The sequence below is a fragment of the Oryctolagus cuniculus genome, chromosome 3 (genome assembly GCF_964237555.1).
Source record: "Oryctolagus cuniculus chromosome 3, mOryCun1.1, whole genome shotgun sequence".
NCBI lineage: Eukaryota > Metazoa > Chordata > Mammalia > Lagomorpha > Leporidae > Oryctolagus > Oryctolagus cuniculus.
In genome coordinates this window covers 142,646,778-142,670,999 of record NC_091434.1, presented here as the reverse complement: position 1 = coordinate 142,670,999, position 24,222 = coordinate 142,646,778, and the positions used below count along the sequence as shown (strand labels likewise).

Here is a 24,222-nt window from a genome sequence, read left to right as displayed (position 1 = left end):
ATGGTACTTTATTCTTGCTCTCTGCTTTTTTTTACTTTTATTCAGAAAAGTTTTAAATTTACGAAAGAAAAATTGTAGAATTGTTCTCTGTCTTGTTATGTCTTTTAAGTTGCCACCTCTAGAAAATCTCTTAAAAAGGAACAACAAATGACTGCTTATTACTTATCATTAATACGTGATTACTTGTATGACCAGAAACATAGTAATGGTCTAAAATATCCAAGCTAATAAGAGTCCATATTGACATCTAAAAGTGTGGAAGAAGTGGTTCTTGCAAGAAAGTTCTAGAATTCTTTTATCTATTATGTGAATTTATACTTTAAAGAGGTCTAATAACTTCTAGTTAATTTCCATCTGGAATTCCTCACATGATTCAAAAGCTAAGAAACAAGATAACTTTTATATAAGTTCAGAGAGGTAAAAATATTCTGATAGAAATACCTCAGCTTACCATTACATAGCTTTTTCTCTTCTTAAGTATTTCTTGACCACAAATTTGTGTGTTTAGATCTTCTGCGCATCTTATATTAAATCCAGTTGTGTGGTTTGGAACTTTATTGACAGGACTGTGAAGTCATAGGAAGAATATTTGAAAATGTTAGGGAAAATATAATACAGTTAAAAGTGGTGCAATATTTATCCATGGTAGCACTAAAATGGAACAAAAGACAGAGATTTATTGAATAGTGCATTTTAAGTAAGTTGAAAACGAAATAAACACATAGATATAATATTCTAAGCTTTATTTTTCTGAAAATGACCTTAAAGAGTTTTGCCGAGAGGTGGGATCACTTTTACAACTGATTTAGCATGTGGGGGCCCTTATCTTACCATCTGTGAAATAGAGGGCTTTGAATGTAAGCTCTCAGAGGTGACTGTGACTCTGTCACTCGGATAATTCCTCTATAATGTGGATGTAAGATATTGGATGTGGAAAGAAGAATGAAAATCTGGGGACAATTTATGCCACTTTCTGTATGTCCAGTAGTTTCAGATAAAGACATGGTGAAAGTCTACCTTTCTCAGACATGTCCATGCGTGGAATAGAGGGCGAAGCATGTCAATTGGACTTTGATAAATTTTGATCCACTACAGCAACGTGTCTGAAGATATTTCCAGTATATAGTAAGGAACTAGATGCTTCAAGGTCCTGGAACTCTAAGCTTTTGAGATTCCTAGAATTTTAATGTGTTTTATACTCCCGTTTCATGAATTTTTACATTGTTTGATGTAACAGATCACATCATAATTCTCATGAATGATTTCTATTGCTAAAATAAATTAGCTGAATTACTAACATGCAATATCAACAACCAAAATAATTGAGAAAATCAAAATATTTGGACTGGTGTGCATAGATCAATGCAATCCTTGATTAAATTTTCTACTTTTCATCTCCAGGCTTTATGACACAACATCATAACACGATTTAAAAGATCTCCATTTACTGTATATATGTTTGGATCGACTTTCATTTCAAATGTGCATTCTTAAAATGAGAATCAAAGTTTAGAAATATTTGGAAATGGTGATCTTTTATCTGCCCTGACTTGAAAGAATGTAGATTTTTCTATTTTGAGCACATGTGAGAGAGATGCATTTATATATACACTCACATAGAAAGCAAAGCAAATCCGTCCTCTAATTTCCATGGATCTTAGAGGGGGAAAAAAATCCTTAAACATAAACACAAGATTGGGGTGGGGGAGTTATAATAGCAACAAAAAAAAATGCCGTAAATGAATTTCAACTTTAATTCCCCATTTTCCCATCCAGAACAAGTGCCACCCAGGACCAGTTTTCGAATGGATTCCTCTGGCAAGTATTCCTCCACACTCACAGTTCTGTGAACTAAACATCTTCATTTTGTGTAATGAATCATTCTGAGTATTATCAGTGTTCTAGTATGTAGTCACTGTGCTAATCTTATTCACCCACATAAGCCTGCATTCAAGGTGGAGAGAAAGTCTCATCATGAAAGACCTCAATGCCTACCAATGAAAGACAAAGGGAAAGAGTCTTATTTGTGAATGTCTTCAATACAATGACTTAATAAAGAGCTAGATGGGAAACCACGCGGTAAGAAAGCCACCAGCATGACTAGATCTGTACTGGCTGATAGAGTAGCCATAAGCTACGCATAGCTATTGGGTTACACTTGAAATGTGGCCACTCTTAAGTTTAGATTTACTCGAGGATTGTGAAAGTCCACACTGGATTTCAAAGACTTAGCACAAGAGAAAAAAAAAAAGTGAATTATAGTTATTAATTATTTTTATATTGATTTATGTTGAAATAATATTTTGAATGTGTTAGGTTAAGATATATTAATGAAAATTTGGTTTACCTGTTTTGTTTTCTTTTCTGAATATGGCTTCTAGAGAACTTTAAATTACTTATGTAGCTTACTTTCTATTTATTTTGGACAGTGCCAGACTAGAGAAATAGAAATGAGAAACTGAAGTATGTCAAGAGATTTGCAATTTAGATATTTCCAAAAAATTTATTCGAGTATTTGGTAATATAGAATGAAATTATTTTCAAACTAAGTAAATACCTTTGTCAACTTACTTTTTTAAAACCATGCCAATTACAAAATGCTATATTTCAATAGTACTTTAAGCTAGCATAGACTATCATAATTTCAAATTTAAGAGCTTTTGATAATAATCAATTAATTTACTTAGAAGGAAAACAGTTTTTAACTTAACCATTTAACATTTTTGACCGAAGCTGAAATGCTTAACATTATTGTGGAAGTGAAGAAGGAAAAAGAAGATTTAGATTTTTCACTCATAGAATTAGTAATGGAAATACTTTGAACAGATGATTAAGCCACTGGATTGAAAGCCAGCACGATGAAACAATTGCAGAAAAAAGCGTTTTATAATAGCGCTACTTCAGGTCTGTGGGCTCACAGCACACATCTCTGGAGTGTTTCCCTGGTGACAGCTCATTATCCATCCCAGCATGTCCTAACACCCCTTGGAGAATATATGTGCTTAAGATCATTTCATTCTGTAAGTCCCTGCATCCTTTTTTTTGGATATGTAGGAAATATGGAAATATTGCTTGGCATTCTGTCCTCAAATCATGTCTGAAGCATTCGTTTAGTTTGGTCTGAACATTTTAAAGCATGATTATTATTATATGCTGACTGTAAAGTCCTTGTAATTTTTTAAAAATATCTTATACCCAGGGAGAAAATTGGACCTAGTAATTATAGTTGCAAAATGAAATCAAGATTAAATTTGGAACTCTAAATCTCAGCTTACTGGCCACAGCAAGCACATTCCATGAAAATCCCAGCTTCTGAAGGCACTTTATTTAAAAATAAAAGAAGAAATAAAAAGACTACCTAATAATTTCATTTATCTTGACATATGTGAAAAGATATTTTACATAAAAAAGCACATTACTTAAACAAAAGTTTTCATATAATTTGAGAATCCAGATTTTCAAGAAAATAACCGATCCAAATATTTTGTTGTCCACATAACTTATCAAAATATTCCAGAAAATCATGACAGCATCCAAAATAAGTAAATTCCCATGTTACTTCTTTCATCGATAAAATGTTCTTTGATAAATCCTGTGCTATGATTTTTTACTCAGATATATTATCATAATTAAAAGGTATATTATTAATATTATTTGCATAATTTTAGGTGTAGAGGCAAAGCGGATGGTAGGAGATACTAAATCGTGTATTTATAAAAGGAAGCATTAACTCCATAGTAGGCTAATATTGTGGTTAATTGGTTCTGATAGGCTGGTGAGTGTCATAAAAACAACTAAATCCAGGAAACACTTACTTAACAGCTCTTAGAGGCTGTGCATAATGGAACAATACCAAAGACAAAGATAATTGCATCACCACCCTGGGTGGTGTTACTGAGCAACAACAGAAGCTATAAGCCAGGAACTGTGGATGCCAACTCTACCCAAAGTCAAGAGATCCAAGACCTGAAGTGTAAAAGAAACCACTCCCAAAGGAGGACTTACCCTGTTTAGGATCAAAAGAAATCTGAGGTCATAAAAGGTGCATCAGTTACATCATGTGAGGCAAAGGAATCAATCAAAATGAGAAAGAGACAGCATCCTTTCTTTTTGATCTTTAGGATGTCATCAGCCAGCAACCTTAAATGGTTGCCATTTCCGACTTTTTAAATGTTAGCTGTTGTGATTTGGATGTGAGTTCAGGATAAATTAAACAGGTAAATTCTATCTCAGTAAACTTGCCACAGTGGTCACACAAAACCTTTATCAGGACAGAGCATCATGAGAAGCCATGTTTCACAATGCCTGAACAACCTGGCACCCAGCTTCTAAGGAAGAGGCAACTTGGCCGTGGCTGACCATCGAACATCAATGTTCAAAGAATGTTCAGTAATGCCAAGAAAACAGAACCTAGAGTGGCAGGACTGAGTCAGAGATGGAGTGAAGTCTCCACTGGAAACTACTCTTCCAAGAGAGAAATGGAAGTGCAGAGCAAGGCAATCTTCAGGAAAAGAAATCTGAACTTAGTTACAGGCAGAAAAGCAAATAGAGTAGGCAATGAGTCAAATCTGCCTGGTCACGTCCACCTTACCCAAGGGTAAAGGAGAAAGGTAAAGAAAAGGGATTCGTTTTTAAAAAAAGTATTAGCTATTTTATCTAGTAATGTTAGATTTGTTAGATTTTCTATGCAATAGAAATGATTTAATTCCCATGTAACTCATTCTGTACTCATGTCTATAGTGTATGTAAACCCAGACACTTGGAGTATGTGCTTAATATCCTTCTTAAATTTCTGGTGCCTTCCTGCCTTCCCCATGCTGTCTTTCCTAGATCTCTTTACAAGGAAAAGCCAAAAATAATAATAGAAATAATGCTCTTTCCAGCAGGAGGAATTGAATAAATGCCTTCTCTGTGCCAAGCTGTGATAATAAGCCATGGTACTTATGTTTTAATTAAAATATGAAAGGGTATTCAAGTACGAAAATTTAACTAACATGTTTATAGCAGCATCCCATGTGCCCAAATAATCCCTAAAAATGTCATTCTTTGCATTTTTGAAGATTGAATCCATTCTTAAAATTAATCAGTCGTGTTCAGTCACCCAGGCTTTCTCTTAATACTGTGTACAAAGCATGTCCTTCAAAACCAAGACCAAGGATGTTTACAACACATGAAATGCCCTGGAAACCTAGTGTAAATTATGAATCAGCTTTTGAAATTCTACTTTTCTTTATTATAAGGAAGATTGTCCTGGTACCTGGGTGTAGTCGCCATTTCCGACTTTTTAAATGTTAGCTGTTGTGATTTGGATGTGAGTTCAGGATAAATTAAATGGGTAAATTCTATCTCAGTAAACTTGCCACGTGGTCACACAAAACCTTTATCAGGACAGAGCATCATGAGATGCCATGTTTCACAATGCCTGAACAACCTGGCACCCAGCTTCTAAGGAAGAGGCAACATTGGCTGTGGCTGGCCATCGAACATCAATGTTCAAAGAATGTTCTGTCTCCCCTTCATTCATTTCTTCACAACCACCACCTCCTCTCCAGCTGCACCAGGAAACCACCAAGGGTGCCCTGACAGCTCTGCTAAAAGGGCTGAGGAGGAAGAAAACCAAAAAAGAGCACAGAAATAAGCAAATGAGCAGAACAAAAGAGGGACTGGGTGACATCCAAAGCTACTTGGCTGCAGAAGGTATCCACCCGGCTCCTTCACCCAGCAACCTCCCAGGCTGCATAAGTTATTTATAAGCAAGAGAGGAGGGTAGTGATCATGAACTTCTGTCTAATGGGGTGAGCACTTGGCCCTTGGATCTCCCCAGTTTAAATTCTTGCCTTAATAAGGGAAGAAATAAGCATGATGCAATGATTCTCACATGTCAGAGAGCCAAAGGAGCAGTTCAGGGACAGGATCAGAAACATCAACAGAGCTAACAAAGCAAGAAGGAGCTAGTGTCTCCCAGCTCTGTGCATACAATTTTAATTATTTTGTAAATCCAGTCTCAAAGGAGAAGAGAAGAAAAAAAGAAACAAAGAAAAAATTATCTTTCTATAAAATCTTATTTTCCCTTTAAAGAAAATGTTGCTGCCTCAAGGCACAATTTATCATTTAGACTTCTTTTCCAGTTGACTATTTCTCTGAAGTTTCCATGCCCTGCAGCCCCTGAGTCTGTGTTCAAAATTAACAAAGAAATAAAAAATAAATCACATCTGCTGCCACACTCTTCCGCAGGGTCTCTCACGTGCTCTTGGACCTGAAGCTTGGGCATCTGTGCCTGGATGAATGGAAGGACAAAGATGGAACGGTGGCCTCACACCACCCTCTCTTCAGCCTGGTTCAAAGCAACAGTCAGGAGATCCTAATCATTACCAAAGTGCACCAAAAGAGTAGGAGGAGGAAGATAAATGCCTCGCTCACATCTCTGTTCTTCACAGTAAAACAAAACTAACTAGCTAAAAATCCAAAATTTTTCTCCTAAAAAAATCTGAGTCATTTATTAAAAAAAAAAAAAAGAAAACTGATTCCAAGTCCCCCAGGAATCACAACATTCTCTGAGCCAAGACAAACTCCTCAACCCTAGAATATCCCAGTAGATGGACAATTTCCTCTTTACTGTATTCATAAGTAATGCCAAAGAAGAATATAGGAATAGATGGCTTGATATATCATTTTAGGTGTCAGAAATAAATCACCTTTTATTTTTATTTTTTATGTGCATTTGCTTCATGGTCTAGGATCCTCCCAGCTTAAAGTGACTTAGGAAATTGACATAAGCAATTACATCATCATCAACTTTTAGAAGTTTGAACTCTGATGAGCATTATTTGTTGTCTCCCATCTCCCCTTGCCTTTGTCCCTTCCTAGGTAAAGAGTAAGGGTACCTACTGTGATCATTTGGGGCTATCACACCTGCCTCCAGACTCCCAAAGGTTCAGCACACACCCCAATGTTTGATTTCAAAATATTTCATGGACTCCAGAGTAAACTGAGTTCAAAAGCCAGATGTGTCTCATGGAGTATAGGGAGAAGTTTTCAGCTTCACTTTACCACCCAACTCTGAAGAACTATTTAATAGTTCTCTAATCTTTAAAACAAGAATGATTGTATAGCTTTTAACAGATAGCTGAGGGAAGGGAAATTTTAATCGGTTACTCTTGTTTGAGAGTTTTATATTATTCATTGAATGGAAAAGGCATACACATGATATGAATGATTACACATACAAATGATTGTACATACATTTGGTCATAAAAGAGTGAATGGTCAGTAAGTCTGGCACAATATATCCCTACATGTGTACTTAGGTGCCTGATTCAGCTTTGTTAAAGAAAGCACCAAGTAACCATCTCTGGCCCATACAGCAGGAGTGAATGGCTTACCTTTCATATATCACTAGGAGTAGCCTGGGCTATTGGGCACCAAGGCAAGCCCAGTATCGTTGCACACTGGGTCACTCAGAACCCCTCTTCCTGCAGAGCCTGGGTAAGGTCCCCCTGGCCATCACTCAATGAGCGTCTCTACTCTATCACTGTATCCAGGTGGCTTGGCATTTTTGAGATTTTTGTGCCTTGAGGAGTCTCCTCCTCTAAAACCCCACCCTAATTCCCAAAACCATCCTGTTTAAGCAAGAAGAATTTTCTTATACTTAACTTCTATTAGTTTTAATACCTCTTCTAAACCATTAAAGCCCAGAAACCACTAAACACTTCTTCAGCAAAAGATGTCATAATCAACCCTCTCCCAAATGTACTGACATCCTCAGTGGGCATGAAACTACACACAACTCTGTCATAACGGAGCTGCTTCTCCTGAGGGTGTGCAGAGGACCAGGGGCAGGGGGTAAACATAAATAATACTCTCCTTAAAAAGTCAGATGTCCTCTTACAACTTTATTCTACAGCTGAAAAAAAATGTTACCCAAAAGATTTCCCCAGCTGATTTTCAAGCACATTTCTTTTCTTTCAGCTGACTTCAGAGTCCTCAGACTCTTGAGCATGCTAATAATGTCAATACTTGGGTAGTGGCTTCCATTTGCTGAAATGTTGGGGAGGTAAGGGTCCATCTTAGAACCAGGAGAATGCCTATCATAGGTTATGAAAAAACTAAAGTGTTTTGTCTGATAATAAACACTATACTTAAACCCCAGCAGAGAAACCCTTACATTCTCTATTTCTTAATATTTGCAATACTGTAAAAGACAACTTCTAGAAGCATGAATTTTTACCCCGAACTTCTGCACACACGAGCATCCAAGCCGGATGCATCAAGTCGTAAACAATTACTAGGTGACACTAACTAGGTAATTGTGGTGTTTTTGCCATCTGTTCTCTCTCATTTCTGAAATGATGCTTCTGGGCAGAGTTAACATCCTCAGAGTGACAGCCAAGCTTCTTGAGGGCAATCTGAAGGCTGTCAGAAAAATAAAGAATTAGAGAAGTATCCATTTTTTTAAACTCAGAAACTGTGTTTGCTCTTTCTACCTATGGTAATACCCAGGTCACACCTTTGGCCACTGTGATTCCAGGGACTACCTACTGTTTTCCTCCCATACTTTTTGTACCCTCTCTACTGCCATTGACTCTAACAGCACTGTCATGAATCACGTCCACAAACTGATTCATCATCGGTGTGTTCGGTTCCTCAGGGGGTGGGGCGCAGAAAGGAGCCATCACTCAATTGGTTCTTCTTCATGCCAGGTCCAGATTATAAGGAACTAGATGTTCACCTTCGGAGGATGGAGTCTGGATTTGGCTTCAGAATCCTTGGAGGAGATGAGCCCGGTCAGCCTGTAAGTAGAATCTTTTTTCCCCCCATTTTGGGCTCTGTTGCACATGTAAGCATCAGGGAAAGCATTCATTCAGTAGGGCATCAAAGGTAAATGTTTCGGGACTCACTTAGAAGAGTTTGAAGCTTCTCACATCGTGCCAGCATCCTCATGATCAATATCCCAATATCAGTCACCTTCATGGCAGGACATTACTCTTTCTTAGCATGGATTAGATTCCTCGTGAGTCTGTCAGTCATTTAATTGTATTGGACCCATGGTATCTCTGAGTGGCAGCCTCAGTTTCCTCACCCGCAAGTGGAGATCACAGTAGTGCCCTCTCATATTGTAGCTTTAAGGACAAAAGAAGAAAATCCATGCAAAGCCCAACATCATCTCTCTGGTAGATATTCCAGAAAAAATAAATAAATAAAAATAAAATCAATAGGCAGAAATCTCCAGAAGGAAAAAGTTAACCCAACAAATGAAAAGAATCTCTAACAATTAGAACTGTCCCCCAGTGAAGTACTTTGTCTTGGTAGGGAGTGAGCTCAGGCACAGGAGAGGGATTCAGGCAGAGCCTAGCAGCCCTGTGGGAGAGGCTAGAGCAGATGATGGATGAGGTCCCTCACTACAGAAAACCCCAGAAGGCTGAGCCTGGACTCCAACGAGGAGGGCCCTCCAGGAAAAAAAAAAAAAAAAAAAAAAAAAAAAAAAAAAAGACTTATCTCTGATTCCTGGGGAGAGCATTTGACAACAGCAACCATGATGTCACTAACTCCCCAGCTCCCAGAGAAAATGTGAGAGTGTGTTGGCCAAGAGAGGTCCGTTGGGGTTCCCTTCATATTTGAGGAGGAGAAAGCATTGCTGGGGTAACAGGAGCCTCTGGTTTACATGCGTTCAGAGACTAACTGCAGGACCCCATGCCACAGGTGGAAGCAGCATTGCTCCCCACTCACTGCTTTGCGCCCCTGCCCCTCTGTTGTCTGCATCTTCATTTCCCAGTGATACTGGATCATCAAGCAGCCTACCAGTCTCAGGCCTCTCCATAGCTCATCTTAGTTATATAGGAAGAAAGAAGGAAAGAGAGAAAGAGAGAGTGAGAGAGAAAGAGGAGAGAGAGAGAGAGAGAGAGAGAGAAAGGAAGAAAGAAAGAGAAAGAAAGGAAGGAAGGAAGGAAGGAAGGAAGGAAGGAAGGAAGGAAGGAAGGAAGGAAGAAAGAAAGAAAGAAAGAAAGAAAGAAAGAAAGAAAGAAAGAAAGAAAGAAAGAAAAGAAAGAAAGAAAGAAAGAGAAAGAAAGAAAAGAGAAAAAGAGGGAGGGAGAGAGAGGAAAGGAGGGAGGAAGGGAGGAAGGAAAAGAAGGAAGGAGGGAAGGAAGGAAGGAAGGAAAAAGGAAAGAAGGAAAGGAAGGAAGGAAGGAAGCAAGGAAGCAAGGAAGGAGGGAAGGAAGGAGCTACAAATAGAACCAAGTCCCTTTATGTATATAAAGATTTCACATTGATTTATCCTCCCAAACCGCCACAGGGTATTAACCTGACTGGACTTCCACCAGGGTTAACCTATAACATGACCTTTGTGGTTTCATCAGCGTAATTCCAAATTCCTGCAAAGCTAGGATTCCATCTTCCCCTTTCCCACCTTTTTTTTTTTTTTTTTTTTTTTTTTTTTTGACAGGCAGAGTGGACAGTGTGAGAGAGAGACAGAGAGAAAGGTCTTCCTTTTTGCCGTTGGTTCACCCTCCAATGGCCGCCACTGCAGCCGGCGCACCGCGCTGATCCGATGGCAGGAGCCAGGATCCAGGTGCTTTTCCTGGTCTCCCATGGGGTGCAGGGCCCAAGCACCTGGGCCATCCTCCACTGCACTCCCTGGCCATAGCAGAGAGCTGGCCTGGAAGAGGGGCAACCGGGACAGAATCCGGCGCCCTGACCGGGACTAGAACCCGGTGTGCCGGCGCTGCAAGGCGGAGGATTAGCCTATTGAGCCACGGCGCCGGCTCAACCTTTTTTTAAAACATTGTTTGTTTGAGAAACAGAGTTATAGAAAGGGGTGGGGGAGAGAGGAAGAGAGGAAGAGAGAAGGAAAAAGAAAGAAATCTTCTGTCTGCTTGTTCAACCCCAAATGGCAGCAAATGCAGAGCTGGGCCAGATGGAAGGCAAGGAGCTGCATCTCCACCTGGGTCTCCCCCGTGGGTTCAGGTACCCAAGTACTTGGCCATCTTCCACTGCTTTTCCAGGTGCATTAATAGGAAGCTGGATCAAAGTGGAGCATCCAGGACTCAAACCAGCACTCATATAGGATGCCAGTATCTCAGACAGTGGTTTAACCCACTGTGCCACGACACCAGCCCTATCTTCCCCTTTTATTTCTACGTTCATGCCCCATAATTTTAACATATGCAGTTATCCAGAGTTAGCCAAACTCAAGGTCAAAGTCACCATGTTTGCCAAAAGCTCCTGACACCAACTGAAATGAGGTAGCCAAACTGCCATGTCTAGACAAAGAGTCTCCACAGACTGCCCCCACTTTAGACACCAGCCATAAATGTGGGGGGCTCCACTATGAAGCGGGTTCACCATGTACTGATTACCAACTTGTCTGAGTCCACACATGACAAGTTGCATGACACACATTGATCACTTACAGGCAGCAAATGACAACAGAAGTGTAAGATACATTGAGAGATGGTTCCCAAGGCTCAGGAAAGCTACCAAGGGTGGATGGGACCTCAACTACATGTGACTCACTGTCACCACTTCTGAGGGACCCCAAGAAGCAGACCTTGGGAAGTTTTATAACCTGGAGCAAGATGATTCACTGGGCTGAAGCACTGAAGAACCCTTGCTTCTAGGGGAGACTGGAACAAAACTGGGGTGTCCTGGCCAGTCCTTCCTTATCTCAGGATGTTGCACTATAAGCACAGTCTACAGTCACTCCTGAGAACTTTTAGCAACAAAGCAGGAAGAACTGTGTTGTCCCAAGGCTACCTGGAGGTGTGTCCTGCACCCATGACTTCCCTGGGTTCACTTGCACAACTCAGAATCTAGAAAGTGCAGTACAGATAATTACAGTCTTATTGTGGATACAGATTAGGATCAGCAAAAAGAAGAGACACACAGGACAAGGTCTGGAAGGTCAGATGTGAAGCTTCCATTACCCTCAGGGTCATGTTACCTCCACCCTGACAAACAAAGTAGTGAGCAGAGGATGCTCACCCAAGCTTAGATGTCCACAGTTTCCATCAGGTTTCATGTCGACTGACTCGCAGCCCACATGACAGAGCTCAGTCTCTGGGCCTCACTCTTCCTCAGAGGTTGGGCAAACACCACTTGGCTCAAAGGCCAAATCCTCTAATTTTATGGTTGGTCTTCCTGGTAAGGTCAGTCCCTACCCCAAGACCAGTGGTGTGGCTGGCTCCATCCTGACTCATGGCCTTAGCATAAACCATCAGGTATGGTCCAAAGGGCTCACCATGGACAACAAAAACACTCCTATTCCAAGAGTTTAGAGGAACTAAGAACAACGGCCTATCCTCTATTTGACCTGAGGCTAAATTCTATATTAGAAATCATATGCTTTTAAAAAAATTTAATAAAACCATGCTCAAAATAAAATACCATTGTCAGAGAATTGTTATAGCATTTTGGGGGATGTTGGGCAGTAGCAGAGAAAATTGCAAGGCATTTTGATCTCCACATAGAACCCAATGCCCTTTTACTAACTTAATACCTCAAGCTTACCAACCCAGGAGATTGAGTTCTATGTTCTAGAATACACTGAATGATGTGGGTTTTTTTTTTCTTACACCAATCTATGAGCTCCTAAAGGCAAGGGCTGTGATTTAAGGATATTTGTATCTTCTAAACCTAGCACAGAGGCTGGTACAATCAATATTTGTTAAATGGAATTAAAAGGGTGATGTCATCCAGCCAAGACAGTCACTGCAATTCTCAGAACAAATACTGATGAGGGCTATGTTTCCTTAGGCCTCTAAATCCTGTAGGCTAAATAGCTTTTTTTTAAAAAAAAAAAAAAAGATTTACCTATTTATTTGAAAGTTAGAGTTACGGAGAGAGAGAGAGGTACAGAGAGAGAGAGCCCATCCTCTGGTTCACTCCCCAAATGGCCACAATGACTGGAGCTGAGCTGATCCAAAGGTAGGAGCCAGGAGCAACTTCTGGGTCTCCCATGTGGATACAGGGGCCCAAACACTTGGGCCATCTTCTGCTGCTTTCCCAGGCATATTAGCAGGGAGCTAGATCAGAAGTGGAACAGCAGGGACTCGAACCAACACCCTTAAGGGATGCTGGCACTGCAGGCCATGACTTTAACCTGCTTCACCACAGCACTGGCCCCAGGCTCCACAGCATTCAAATGCCCACTCCTAGGAGCAGAAACAGTGTCCTGGCAGCCCTATGATATGTTTCATTCTCTCTCTCTCTCTCTCTCTCTCTCTCTCTCTCGCACACACACTCACACACACACAAGCACACAAATGAGTGAGGACAAGCAATTTCACATTTTAGAGAATTTTGTATTTCTTCTCTTTTGTATTTTGTATGTCTTCTCTTGAAAAACTGATGCAGAACACTGAGTTTGCCTTTCTTTGTGACAAGAAGTGGCTGGAGCAGATTGGTGGTCCCTTCTAGACCGTGCAGGACCATGGTTCCCAAATTGCCCTTATCTCTGTTTTACTCATTTGGGCTACTATCTTTAAGATTCCTATACCAGAAGACTGGCTTGGAAAAAACTGGACAGATGAGTGTGCCAAGGGAGCCTTCAGTCGGGGCCGGATCATAGTCTTATAGCCCCTCAGCGTTGGTAATAGTGGCAAGCTCCTTCTCCTATATGTAGATAACAAATAAAGATCAAACTATAAAATAAACGTAAGTCAAAGCAACAAAGTGCCCGCTCTCCCCATGGTGCTTGCTTTAATACAGTCTTTGAAATAGGAAAGTCTTCCTTTGCTGGATCCCCAGGCTTGTGCTTTGTTGTTTTGAGGGTATATCAACACCCCATTCAGTAAACTGTCTTCTCCACCACAGAAGTCAAAGGGGGTGCATGACAACTGTCATACAGGGCATAGTTTCCGCTGGCTCAAGAAGGGACAGGTCTTGCTGGGCTTTGTCTGGCACTGAAGCCGTAGAACTGTCGCAAAAATGAAGCATGCAGGGGAGCCGGCACCGTGGTTCACTTGGCTAATCCTCTGCCTGCGGCGCCGGCACCCCGGGGTTCTAGTCCCGGGGCGCCAGATTCTGTCCTGGTTGCTCCTCTTCCAGTCCAGCTCTCTGCTGTGGCCCGGGAGTGCAGTGGAGGATGGCCCAGGTGCTTGGGCCCTGCACCCCATGGGAGACCAGGAGAAGCAACTGGCTCCTGGCTTCGGATCAGCGCAGCGCCGGCCGTAGCAGCCATTTGGGGGGGAGGGGGTAAACCAACGGAAGGAAGACCTTTCTCTCTGTCTCTCTCTTTCTCTCTCAGTGTCTATAACTATGTCAAATAAAAAAAAATAAAAATAAAGAAAAATGAAGCATGCCTTGCTCACATTGAAGCACAGCTGTGTGCCTGTAGCCATGGCCACCTCCAAGCCCCAGGATGTCCTTCTGCCTGCTCCCAGAGTCCCTGCTCCCAGAGTTCTGAATTGGCTTTGCATCCCTGAGTCCTTTCTTCTCTCCACTGGCGTCAAGTATTTATTATAAGCCTCCTCAGATTACATGGATTGCTGGTTATCCTGATTGTATTTATTTAGATTGATTCGTGTTTACTCCTTCATTTGAATGATTTAAGACACACTCAGGCTGCAAGTTACAATTTTGACATTTAAGCCAAAAAGTAGACACTGGAATCTCCCGGAAGCAGAGCAAACCTAGGAAACGAACTTTGGAAAACAGACTGTTGCACCCCAGAATGACCGAGTTTGGAAGAGTGAGCCTACTTACAGATGTCCCATCAGGCTTCCCTTCCTGCTTTCCCACATGCTAAGCCCAGAGGTAACACAAAGACAAACACACAGGCTCATTTAATTGATTATGTGCTACAGAGGGAGAGGTATATAAGGTGACTTGGTCCCCAACCACGGGAGATCTCATGAGTGACATCAAACAGGTTTTTGCCTCCATAAATATGAAAATGTGTTAACATCCCAGGGTGCGCATTAAATATGACAACATGACTTTCAGCAAACAATGAACAGCAGGCCTCCAGCTCAGACAAAGCTTACGGACATTTTTCCGGCAAGTGGAAAAACTTTTCACCGTTAAATAACAATAGAAATAGAAAGAACTGAAAAATTGCTAGAAAGGAACAAAAATGGGACTTCTAGCTGTGAGCTGAAAAGAGATGAAAAGGTATCACGATGGGAAGACTGGGAAGACTGGGAAAATACTGCTGCCGACAACGGCAGAGGTAACGGCACACCGACTCTTGGGCGCACACAGGAGTCAAGTACAAACTAGTGAAGAGTTTCAGAAAGAAAGAGCCTGAGCTTGACACAAGGCCAAGTTATGCCAGGTTACGAGGACAGCTCAGCAGACCAGGGGTTGGACTGACATTGAGCAATGCAGGAAACAATTAAAGGAATTAAAAGGCCTGAAAAGGTGGCTTAGGTCCTGTTTGTTTCTCTTTTTTTTTTTTTTTTTTTTTTGAGATTTATTTCTTATTTTTGATCTATTTGAAAGGCAGAATTACAGAGGAAGGGAGAGAGAGAGACTGTTCTATTTGCTGGTTCACTCCCCAGATGGATACAACAGCAGAGGCTGGGCCAGGCCAAAGTCAAGAGCCAGGAGTTTCTTCCAGGCCTCCCACATCAAGGAAGGGGCCCAAACACTTGGGCCATCATCTGCTGCTTCCCCAGGTGCTGAAGTAGGGAGCTGGATTGGAATTGGAGCAGCTGGGACTCGAACTGGTGCCGGTATAGGATGTTGTTGTAGGCAGTGGCTTAACCCAGTAAGCCACAGTGCGGGCCCCTTCTTATTGGTTTTTTTACTTTCTTTCCAGTGTTAGTTTTTCTCCTACTTTATAGTGGTGTTAGCCACTTGAATGAATTGTTATCAAATGCTCTGGGTTATTTTTTTTTAATGCCCTCACAAACCTGAAATAAAGTATACCCTCACATTGGCTTTGTTTCTTAGGTAAGGTAGTTGGAAAGATGACTATGGATCAGTTGTTCATAGGGACAGGTAGTCCTTTCTTTAATTACTTTTTAAAGACTTATTTATTTATTTGAAATGCAGAGTTACAGAGAGAAAGGGAGATAACAGGAGAGAGAGAGAGAGAGTCCTTCAAAATGCTAGTTCACTCCCAAAATGGCTGCAAAGGCCCAGGCCAAAGCCATGCGCTTCATCCAGGTCTCCCGCGTGGGTAGCAGGGGCTCAGTTACTTGGGCAATCTTCCACTGCTTTCTCAGGTGCATTAGCAGGGAGCAGGACTCAAACAAGCATTCATATGGGATGTGGGTATCATAGACAGCAACTTAACCCAGTGCACCGCAACGCCAGCCCCTTATTTTTAAAATGTATTTGAGAGAGAGTTCCCATCTGCTGGTTCACTCCCCAAATGCCCACAATGGTGGGGAACAGGCAGTCTGAAGCCAAGGACTCAGTCCAAATCTCCCATCTGGTAGGCAGGAACCAAAGGACTTGAGCCAACACTGCTGCCTCCAGCATCTACATTAGCATGGAGTCAGGTGATGGAATCAGGAGCCAGAGCTGGAAACTGCACCCAGGTGCTCCAATGTGGAATTCAGGAGTCTGTATTTATTTATTTATTTATTTATTTATTTTGGACAGGCAGAGTGGACAGTGAGAGAGAGAGACAGAGAGAAAGGTCTTCCTTGGCCGTTGGTTCACCCTCCAATGGCTGCCACGGCCAGCACGCTGTGGCCAGCGCACCACGCTGATCCGATAGCAGGAGCCAGGTACTTATCCTGGTCTCCCATGGGGTGCAGGGCCCAAGCACTTGGGCCATCCTCCACTGCACTCCCAGGCCGAAGAGGGGCAACAGGGACAGAATCCAGCGCCCCGACCGGGACTAGAACCCGGTGTGCTGGCGCCACAAGGCGGAGGATTAGCCTAGTGAGCCACGGCGCCGGCTGAATTCAGGAGTCTTAATGAGTGTCTTAACTGCTAGACTCCGTCCCTGCCCCAGATGATCCCTGGTCTGTTTTGCCACAAGGCTCTTCCTTCAGGACCAGAGCAGTGAGGATGAGATTAAAAAGTTCCCTGCAGAGCATGGAGCAGAGAACAGTGAGAAAGGGACTGAGGTTGAGGAACCCTGTGAGACCAAAACAGGCAACGAATGGAACAAGGCTCAAGTGGACTGGCCAGTGTGCTCTGGGGTCAGCAAGACCAGAAAGAAACTGTGACTTCATGGGTAGGGAAACAGACCTAGTGCCCAGGAGGAGTCCCTAAGCAGACCTGGAAAGCAGCTACTGAGATGGATCAGTGACCAAGGCTGTGAGCTCTGGGAAAGACTCCCTCTGTGGACTTGGATATGACCAGTGAGACCAGTGAGTTCTGTGGCCTTATGACCAAGTGGGAATCCTCAGAGCCTTGCTTCTCAAGGTGTGATTGCTCCATGCCGCACCAGTGGCACCTACCAACTCCCAGGGCTTAATAAGCATGGGCAGTCTCAGCCCGCACCCCAGGTCTGCAGAACACACTCTTGGGGGAATGGGTCCAGAACTGTTAGGGCAAATTCCCCAGGTGATTTCTGTGTATGCTGAAGCTGGAATACTTTCTAAAAGGGTCGGATCTCTGGAGGCCTGTTCTCAAGAGCTTAAGTGAACATGAGAACAGACACACTGGGAAGCCAATATGAGTTACAGTGCAAGAAGGAACCATAGATTATCTGCTCCCTGCCATTAAGGTGGCAAATGGGAAATAATTGAATGTGCCGAGTTCACAAATCATATTTGAGGTAAAGGAAAAGAAAGTTGTGGTTTTTTCCTGGACAGAGACACATAGAACTATCTCTGTTAGTGGTGAAATATGTCTCACAGAGGTGCAAAATTGCCAAAGGCTAGGGAGCCAGAGCTGCAGGAATGCAAGTTGAAGGCAGTGCCAGGGCCAGTGGTCAGCCTGGGGCCCAGCACAGGCCACAGCCTCGGATGGATGGAACACATGTAACTAACACGGATAGCAGATGGACTGGCTTCCCTAATGCCTGCCAAAGGCACCATGCCCAACTCCATTTGAGTTTGTTTAGTAGCCATGGTAGCCCTTTTTGAAACAAGATATAGTGTGGATTAAATAATGCAATTATACAATATATATACACATAATACTTCACAATACCATATAACAAATTATATTAAAACATTAAATGTACTATTTATTGATTATTGATTGCAGTATTAAATATACTGTTTATTTAGAAATCAATATGCAAGATTTGATAGAATGAACTAAAGGAAGGTTTGAAAGATGAAAAATTCACATTTTCAAAAGCAGTGCCCAGTGAACTGCCATCCTCACTCACATATCGGTAAGACCTATTCTCATGCTGCCTCCCCTTGCTCAGGTTGTCCACAGCCCCTGCCTGCTAACAGACTGTATGATCTATGCATTCACTGCGTTTATTATTGTCTCTTCACTAGAGTGGAAGTCCTGTAGAGAAGGATTTTTGTTGCTTGGGCACAGATGGATTCCTAGCTCCTACATGTATCCCTAGGCTCAATGCACGTTTGTTGAAGAAGCGCATTAATGAAGAGAGTGCCTCATAGCACAGCAATAGGGTGAATAAGGCTGATGTTTTGCTGGGATCTTCCTGTTAATGACTCATAATAAACAGAATGGTGCCTCCAGCCTATCTGTGTACCTTCACCTCTCTCCTTTCACAAAAGAATGGGAATTTTCAACATGAAATTTTTTTACTTTTTTTTTTTTTTGGTAGAGAGTTCAATCACAGCCAGGGCTCCTCTCAATCGTGACTCCCATATTGGGTTTCATTTCCATTAGTTAAATTCAGAACTCTGCTTTAAAACTGATAATTAACCTGACAAGAAGTTCACAAAAAAAAAAAAAAAAAAGACGCTTTTTTCTCTTTAACTAGCTATACGCTCTCCCACTGAAGTGTACAGGAAATCTAAAGCTTGAAGCATTTCATCTAGGCTCACCCAACCAAATGCAGTTTTTCATGGGGCAGTAGAGAAACATAAGCAGTCGTATTAACTGGCTTTCGCACAAAGCACTTGCAAAACCTTTGAAGCACTCCATAGTGTACTGAGCCTTTTGAAGAACAAATTGGAACATCCATAGAAAGAAATTAATAAATTCAGATTGGCACAACAATAAGTGGAGATGGTGAATGTCAGAAGTATGCCCAACTGCTGGATTGTAGCACCTGGGTGCAGTGAGTGGCAGGGAGACAGCCACTCTGTGCAGACAGTCTAAGGCAGGAGAGTGAAGCTTTTCCCATGATGGTAACAAAGAGCCATGACTCAGAGCACTGAGATTCAGCATGGGAGCAAGTCTGTTCGTCAGCCCCAGAAGCAGGGCTGAAGCAGCAGCAATGTGGGAGACTGCATTCCTGTGGAGAAAAAGGACTCTTCAATGGGCCGTGCCTATGGCTCCTTGAGCCTGTCAGTGAGCATACACCTGAAAAGTCCTGTGCTGCAGGTCCCGGGGCCATGTTGGTCGGTGCCTGCGTATAAGGGACTCTTCTTCCAAGCCTGAAGTCATGTGGGCTTGCAGATCATGACAGGACAACCCTACAAATTAACTAGAATCTGTGGAGATGGCATGTGAACAAAAGTGTTGTGCCTCAAAGAAATCAATCTGTGAGCAAGCAATCGTTTTATTAGCATTTATGTTTTTAATAATAGAGCTGTTTATTTATTTGAAAGGGAGAGTTAGAGAGACAGAGATTGAGAAAGAGAGAGAGAGAGATCTTTCATCTGCTGATTCACTCCCCAAGTGACCACAACAGCCAAGCCTGGGCCAGGCTGAAGCCAGGAGCCTGGAATTCCATCCAGGTCTGCCACGTGGGCCTCAGGGACCCAAGAGCTCGGGCCATCTTCTGCTGCTTTCCCAGGTGCATTAGCAGGGAGCTTGATCCAAAGTGGCACCATTGCCCGTATTGGATGCTGGCCTCACAGGCAGTGGCTTAACCCACTGCACCACAATGCCAGCCCCTATAAGGATTTAAAATAAGACCTAAAGTAAGAGCCCTGTAATACTACAGGGTTAATGGTAACACTGCCTTCAGAGGTTGTGTGGTCAAGGCACTGGCAATAAAAGAAAGAGACCTTTTATCCCAGAGTTGGGAAAACTGCTTGCAGGTTAAACAGCAAAACTAGAATATTTAGTATTGTTTTCTTTCCTCTGATAAAGAAAAAAAAAAAAAGCTTTTCTAATGCACATGAAATTGCCTCCAACTGGAAATGGGAAAGCACGTGTGCTGCCTCTTATCATAGTCCCTGGTATGGGAAGTAACAGCAATTCCCACAGTTCCCAGATGTGCACCCCTCATTTGCTGGCATGGGTAGCCTCCCCCACAGCAGAAGTGTTTCAGGGCACAGACAGGACTGGGAACGCCCTTTGCATGGAGAACAGTGCTCCCAGGAATTATTCCAAGGAAAGGAGCAAACCCCTTCTGCGAGTCTGCTTTGTTTTATTGAGTTTGTGCCTTGCCTTGTGAACCTTTAGCAGAGTTTTGTAATGTGCAGTGGCTAGTTTCCCTTGACATTGTTTAAGCCCTTGCTTTGTGCAGTGAATAAAGTTAAATGTATCACATGCATAATTTCACTCGGTTCTTCCCCATAACTCCATGATGAAGATTCCTTGATCATTTTCCCCTTGTGCTAGTGAAGAGACTGACGCCCACGAGGTTAAGGAGCATTGCTCATGGTCACCCGAATAGAAAGTGGAGCCAGGATTCAGTCCCAGCCTTGTTGCAATGTGGAGCCCAGGCCTGTAGCCAATTAGCATCCAATTCTTTGGGTTAGAATCTTCCTTGAGGGTGATCATTCATAAGCCAGGAAGCAAATGTCTCCCAGCCTTCGTGGCAGTCAACATCAGGTTCACAACATTTACTCTTCCAGGAGGAGTCAGCAACCCGAATGAATTGAAGAGCATCCTTCCAGCCTCCCAGTTTTCATTGCCAAATACACGCTTCAGGTTTGGGGCAAGCAATGGAATTAAGCATGAAACCTTCCTTAGGTTGGAGATATGAAAAAGGAATTTTAGAGAGTTTGTGGGAAAAGGGAATTGAAAGTTAAGTTTCTTTTTTTCAAAGATGTATTTATTTTTTATTTGAAAGGCAGAGTTACAGAGACAGAGACAGAGATATCTTCCATCTGCTGGTTCACTCCTCAGATGGCAGCACAGGCAGAGCTGGGCTAGACCAAAGCCAGGAGCCAGGAGCTTCCTCTTGGTGTCCCACATGGGTGCAGAAGCCCAAGCACTTGGGTCATCCTCCATTGCTTTCCCAGGCACATTAGCAGGGAGCTGAGTCAGAAGTGGAGAAGCCAGGACTCGAATCAGAGTCTATATGGGATTCTGGCACTGTAGGTGGCACCCTAACCAATGATGCCACAGCACCAACTGTGGAAAAAAATTGAAATCCATGCATATACACATTTTCCATCAACTTTTTTGAAGATCTCTTGCATGCGTGAACTTCAAAAATTTTGCTGCCAAAATAAACATGAACTTTTTGACATGCCCGTGTGTGTGTATGTGTGTGAGAGAACGAATGTGTATATGGGGGAGGGACTGTGAGATACATGAATTTCTTCCTTTCTCATTGCTTCTCTAGATTTTGATTGGCGCTGTCATTGCCATGGGCTCGGCAGACAGAGACGGCCGCCTGCACCCAGGGGACGAGCTTGTCTATGTGGATGGGATTCCAGTGGCTGGCAAGACCCACCGCTATGTCATCGACCTCATGCACCACGCGGCCCGCAACGGGCAGGTTAACCTCACTGTGAGAAGAAAGGTGCTATGTGGAGGTAGGTTCCCGCTGCAGCAGTCGGGGTGGACTGTGCCATCACGCTTTCACGCCTCAGAGTGAGGCCACTGGAAACAAAGGCTCACATCCGTTTCTACGTTGTGTGAGGAAAGAAACAATCTACCTGTTCCCTAAACATGATTTTGAAGAGTGCAAGTTTGCGCCCAACCGGTACAGTACAGTCATTGAGGGCTGTATTTTAACTGTGGTCATTAAAAATTTCTGGCCAAACCTAGGGCTAATTTGAGATATGATTGCAGTTTGGTGGATGCCAGTTACAAAATCCTTATGCTAGCTGAAGATATGCCTTTGACTGTGTTCTTCAGTGTGTTAACAAAGAGACCCACAACATTTGGATACTTTATTTTTTTAAAAATTTATTTATTTGAAAGGCAGAGTTACACAGAGAGAGAAGGAGAGGCAGAGAGAGTAAGAGAGGTCTTCCATCTGATGGTTCTCTCCACAGATGGCCACAATGGTCAGGGCTGCGCTGATCCAAAGCCAGGAGCCAGGAGCTTCTTCCAGGTCTCCCATGCGGGTGCAGGGGCCCAAGGACTTGGGCCATCTTCCACTCTTTTCCCAGGCCATAGCAGAGAGCTGGATCAGAAGTGAAGCATCCAGGACTCAAACTGGTGCCCATATGGGCTGCCGGCACTGCAGGTGGCAGCTCTACCCACTACACCACAGGGCCAGCCCATGCATACTTTAATAAGGCAACCAGGATAGAAAATTCCTTTTTATTGTAGAACCTGATACAAGGTAATCACAAGGCTGTTTGCCTGATATTAAAAAAAAGCAGCTGTACATCACTCAGAGAAAACACAATTGACATACTGACATAGTTGCAACCTATGCAACAGATAAATTGCAAATGATTATCCCTCTTACTGCCATTTTCTCAACTTTGTAAAAGAACCCACCAAAAACATACTTTTAAAAGCCAGCCTTGTGAGAGTAATATAGCCTGATCTGTTTCTCTTCACCATCTCAACTCTCAAAAGAGGCTTGTATTTTTAAGGAATACATGTGTTTACGAGCACCACCCAGTGTTTTAATTATCTGAGCACTGCCCAGTGTTGGGATTCCAGACCTCCCCAGAGAACGGCCCCTGCTGTGTCCTGTCAGTCAAAGGAGCAGCAGCGGCAAGGCTGTTCTGCTGTCACCTTCGGCCCCAGCAGCATGCCGGCTTCTCTGCTCAGCCTCCTGGCCACCCCTCACACGGAATCGTCAGGGCTAGAATTAGGAGGGGCCTTTGCAATACGAGCACCCTCCTGCTCCAGACTGCTAAACTGAGGTCTAGAGGGTTGGTAGCCTGCCTGGTACTGTGCAGTGAGTCAGTGACAAGGCAGAAATGGACTGTCCTCCGTGCCTGTTCTGTTACACCACTTCCAGTACCTCTTCCCACCCTAAGACATAACCAGCATGCCTAGTGAATTCAAAGACATTAGACCAACCATTAGCAACTGTTGGTTCCTAACATAAGGAGTCTTTCATACGTGCTGTCATAACATTTGAACCCAAACAAGGGTCACAGGCTAATCACAGGCTGTGAATGACTAGAGAGGAGAACACTTACTTCTTGGGCTGAAGATAAATAGCCTTTTCTTGTCAGGTTCCCTAGAAACTGAACTTGGACATGGCAATCATGGAAAAGGGCAAGTCAGAAGAATTGTCAGCCCTCACCAGCAGAGACGGCCATATATCTTGTATCGTTTGGAGGTTTTGCTAAGAGGTGCCATTTGTCTTCAGAAATTCATGGCATGCCACCTGAGCCACAGAAGTAAAACACCTTGAGTTATGCCTTATCCTTGGGTGAGATGCCAGGAGAGACGCAGTGCTTGCTCGGTTAATGTCTAACTGTCTATCTCCCTGCAGAGTATTTTTAATAAAAAGTTTGCTGTGCTGTATGTTCTGTGACCTAAAGATAAATTAAAAAGATATCTGATTTATAAGAAACATAGTGCAAAGTGCAAAAGCGATGCACCAACATCATTTCATGCTTGCCTTGCCACCAGCTGATTATGGCAAATTGAACTTGGTTCTGATGAACCCAAGCTGGTAGAGTGAATGCCAAATGCTGGACAAACGTGTTCTTGCAATTTGTGGCTCAAGCGATTTCTGTAAAGATGCTCTTTGCTGCAGTTCTTACCAACTTTACACAGTTAGGCTTCTGAGTGCATTTCAAGTACATTTAATTTTTTTGAAAATGTTCTGCTGTAGGCTGCTTGTTCACACCAGGAGAGTTTCCAAGTTAATTCAGCCTACTCTTCCTTGAAAGCCTCGTCGGTGCTGAGCATAAATAAGTTCAGCAGAGGAACACCTTGCTCACACAGTCAATGCCTAGAAACAGGATGGAAAAGAGGCATGAGAAGATGACCTTTTTCCGTGGTTGCCATTTCTCCAAAGTGAGAAGGGACAGCTACAAATGAATGTGACAGCAGAGACACTTTCTCAAGGATTATGATTGTCATTGTTATTACACTTTGCTGAGCAAAGACAGTGGGAGGCACAAC

At 42.8% G+C, this 24,222-nt stretch overlaps 1 protein-coding gene across 21 annotated transcripts in view; it reads left to right on the top strand.

Annotated features, from left to right (window-relative positions):
- The window catches only part of MAGI2 (membrane associated guanylate kinase, WW and PDZ domain containing 2), a 1,584,028-nt gene that overhangs the window by 1,383,437 nt on the left and 176,369 nt on the right, over positions 1–24,222 (top strand). For 13 of the 21 annotated variants that reach the window (XM_070071222.1, XM_070071215.1, XM_070071216.1 and 10 more), the window contains 3 exons: positions 1,777–1,818; positions 8,700–8,791; positions 21,518–21,710. In XM_070071222.1, coding sequence (XP_069927323.1) covers positions 1,777–1,818; positions 8,700–8,791; positions 21,518–21,710 — 327 coding nt within the window. The remainder of the gene's footprint in view (positions 1–1,776; positions 1,819–8,699; positions 8,792–21,517; positions 21,711–24,222) is intronic. The other 8 variants (XM_070071223.1, XM_070071219.1, XM_070071218.1 and 5 more) reach the window with 1 other exon arrangement.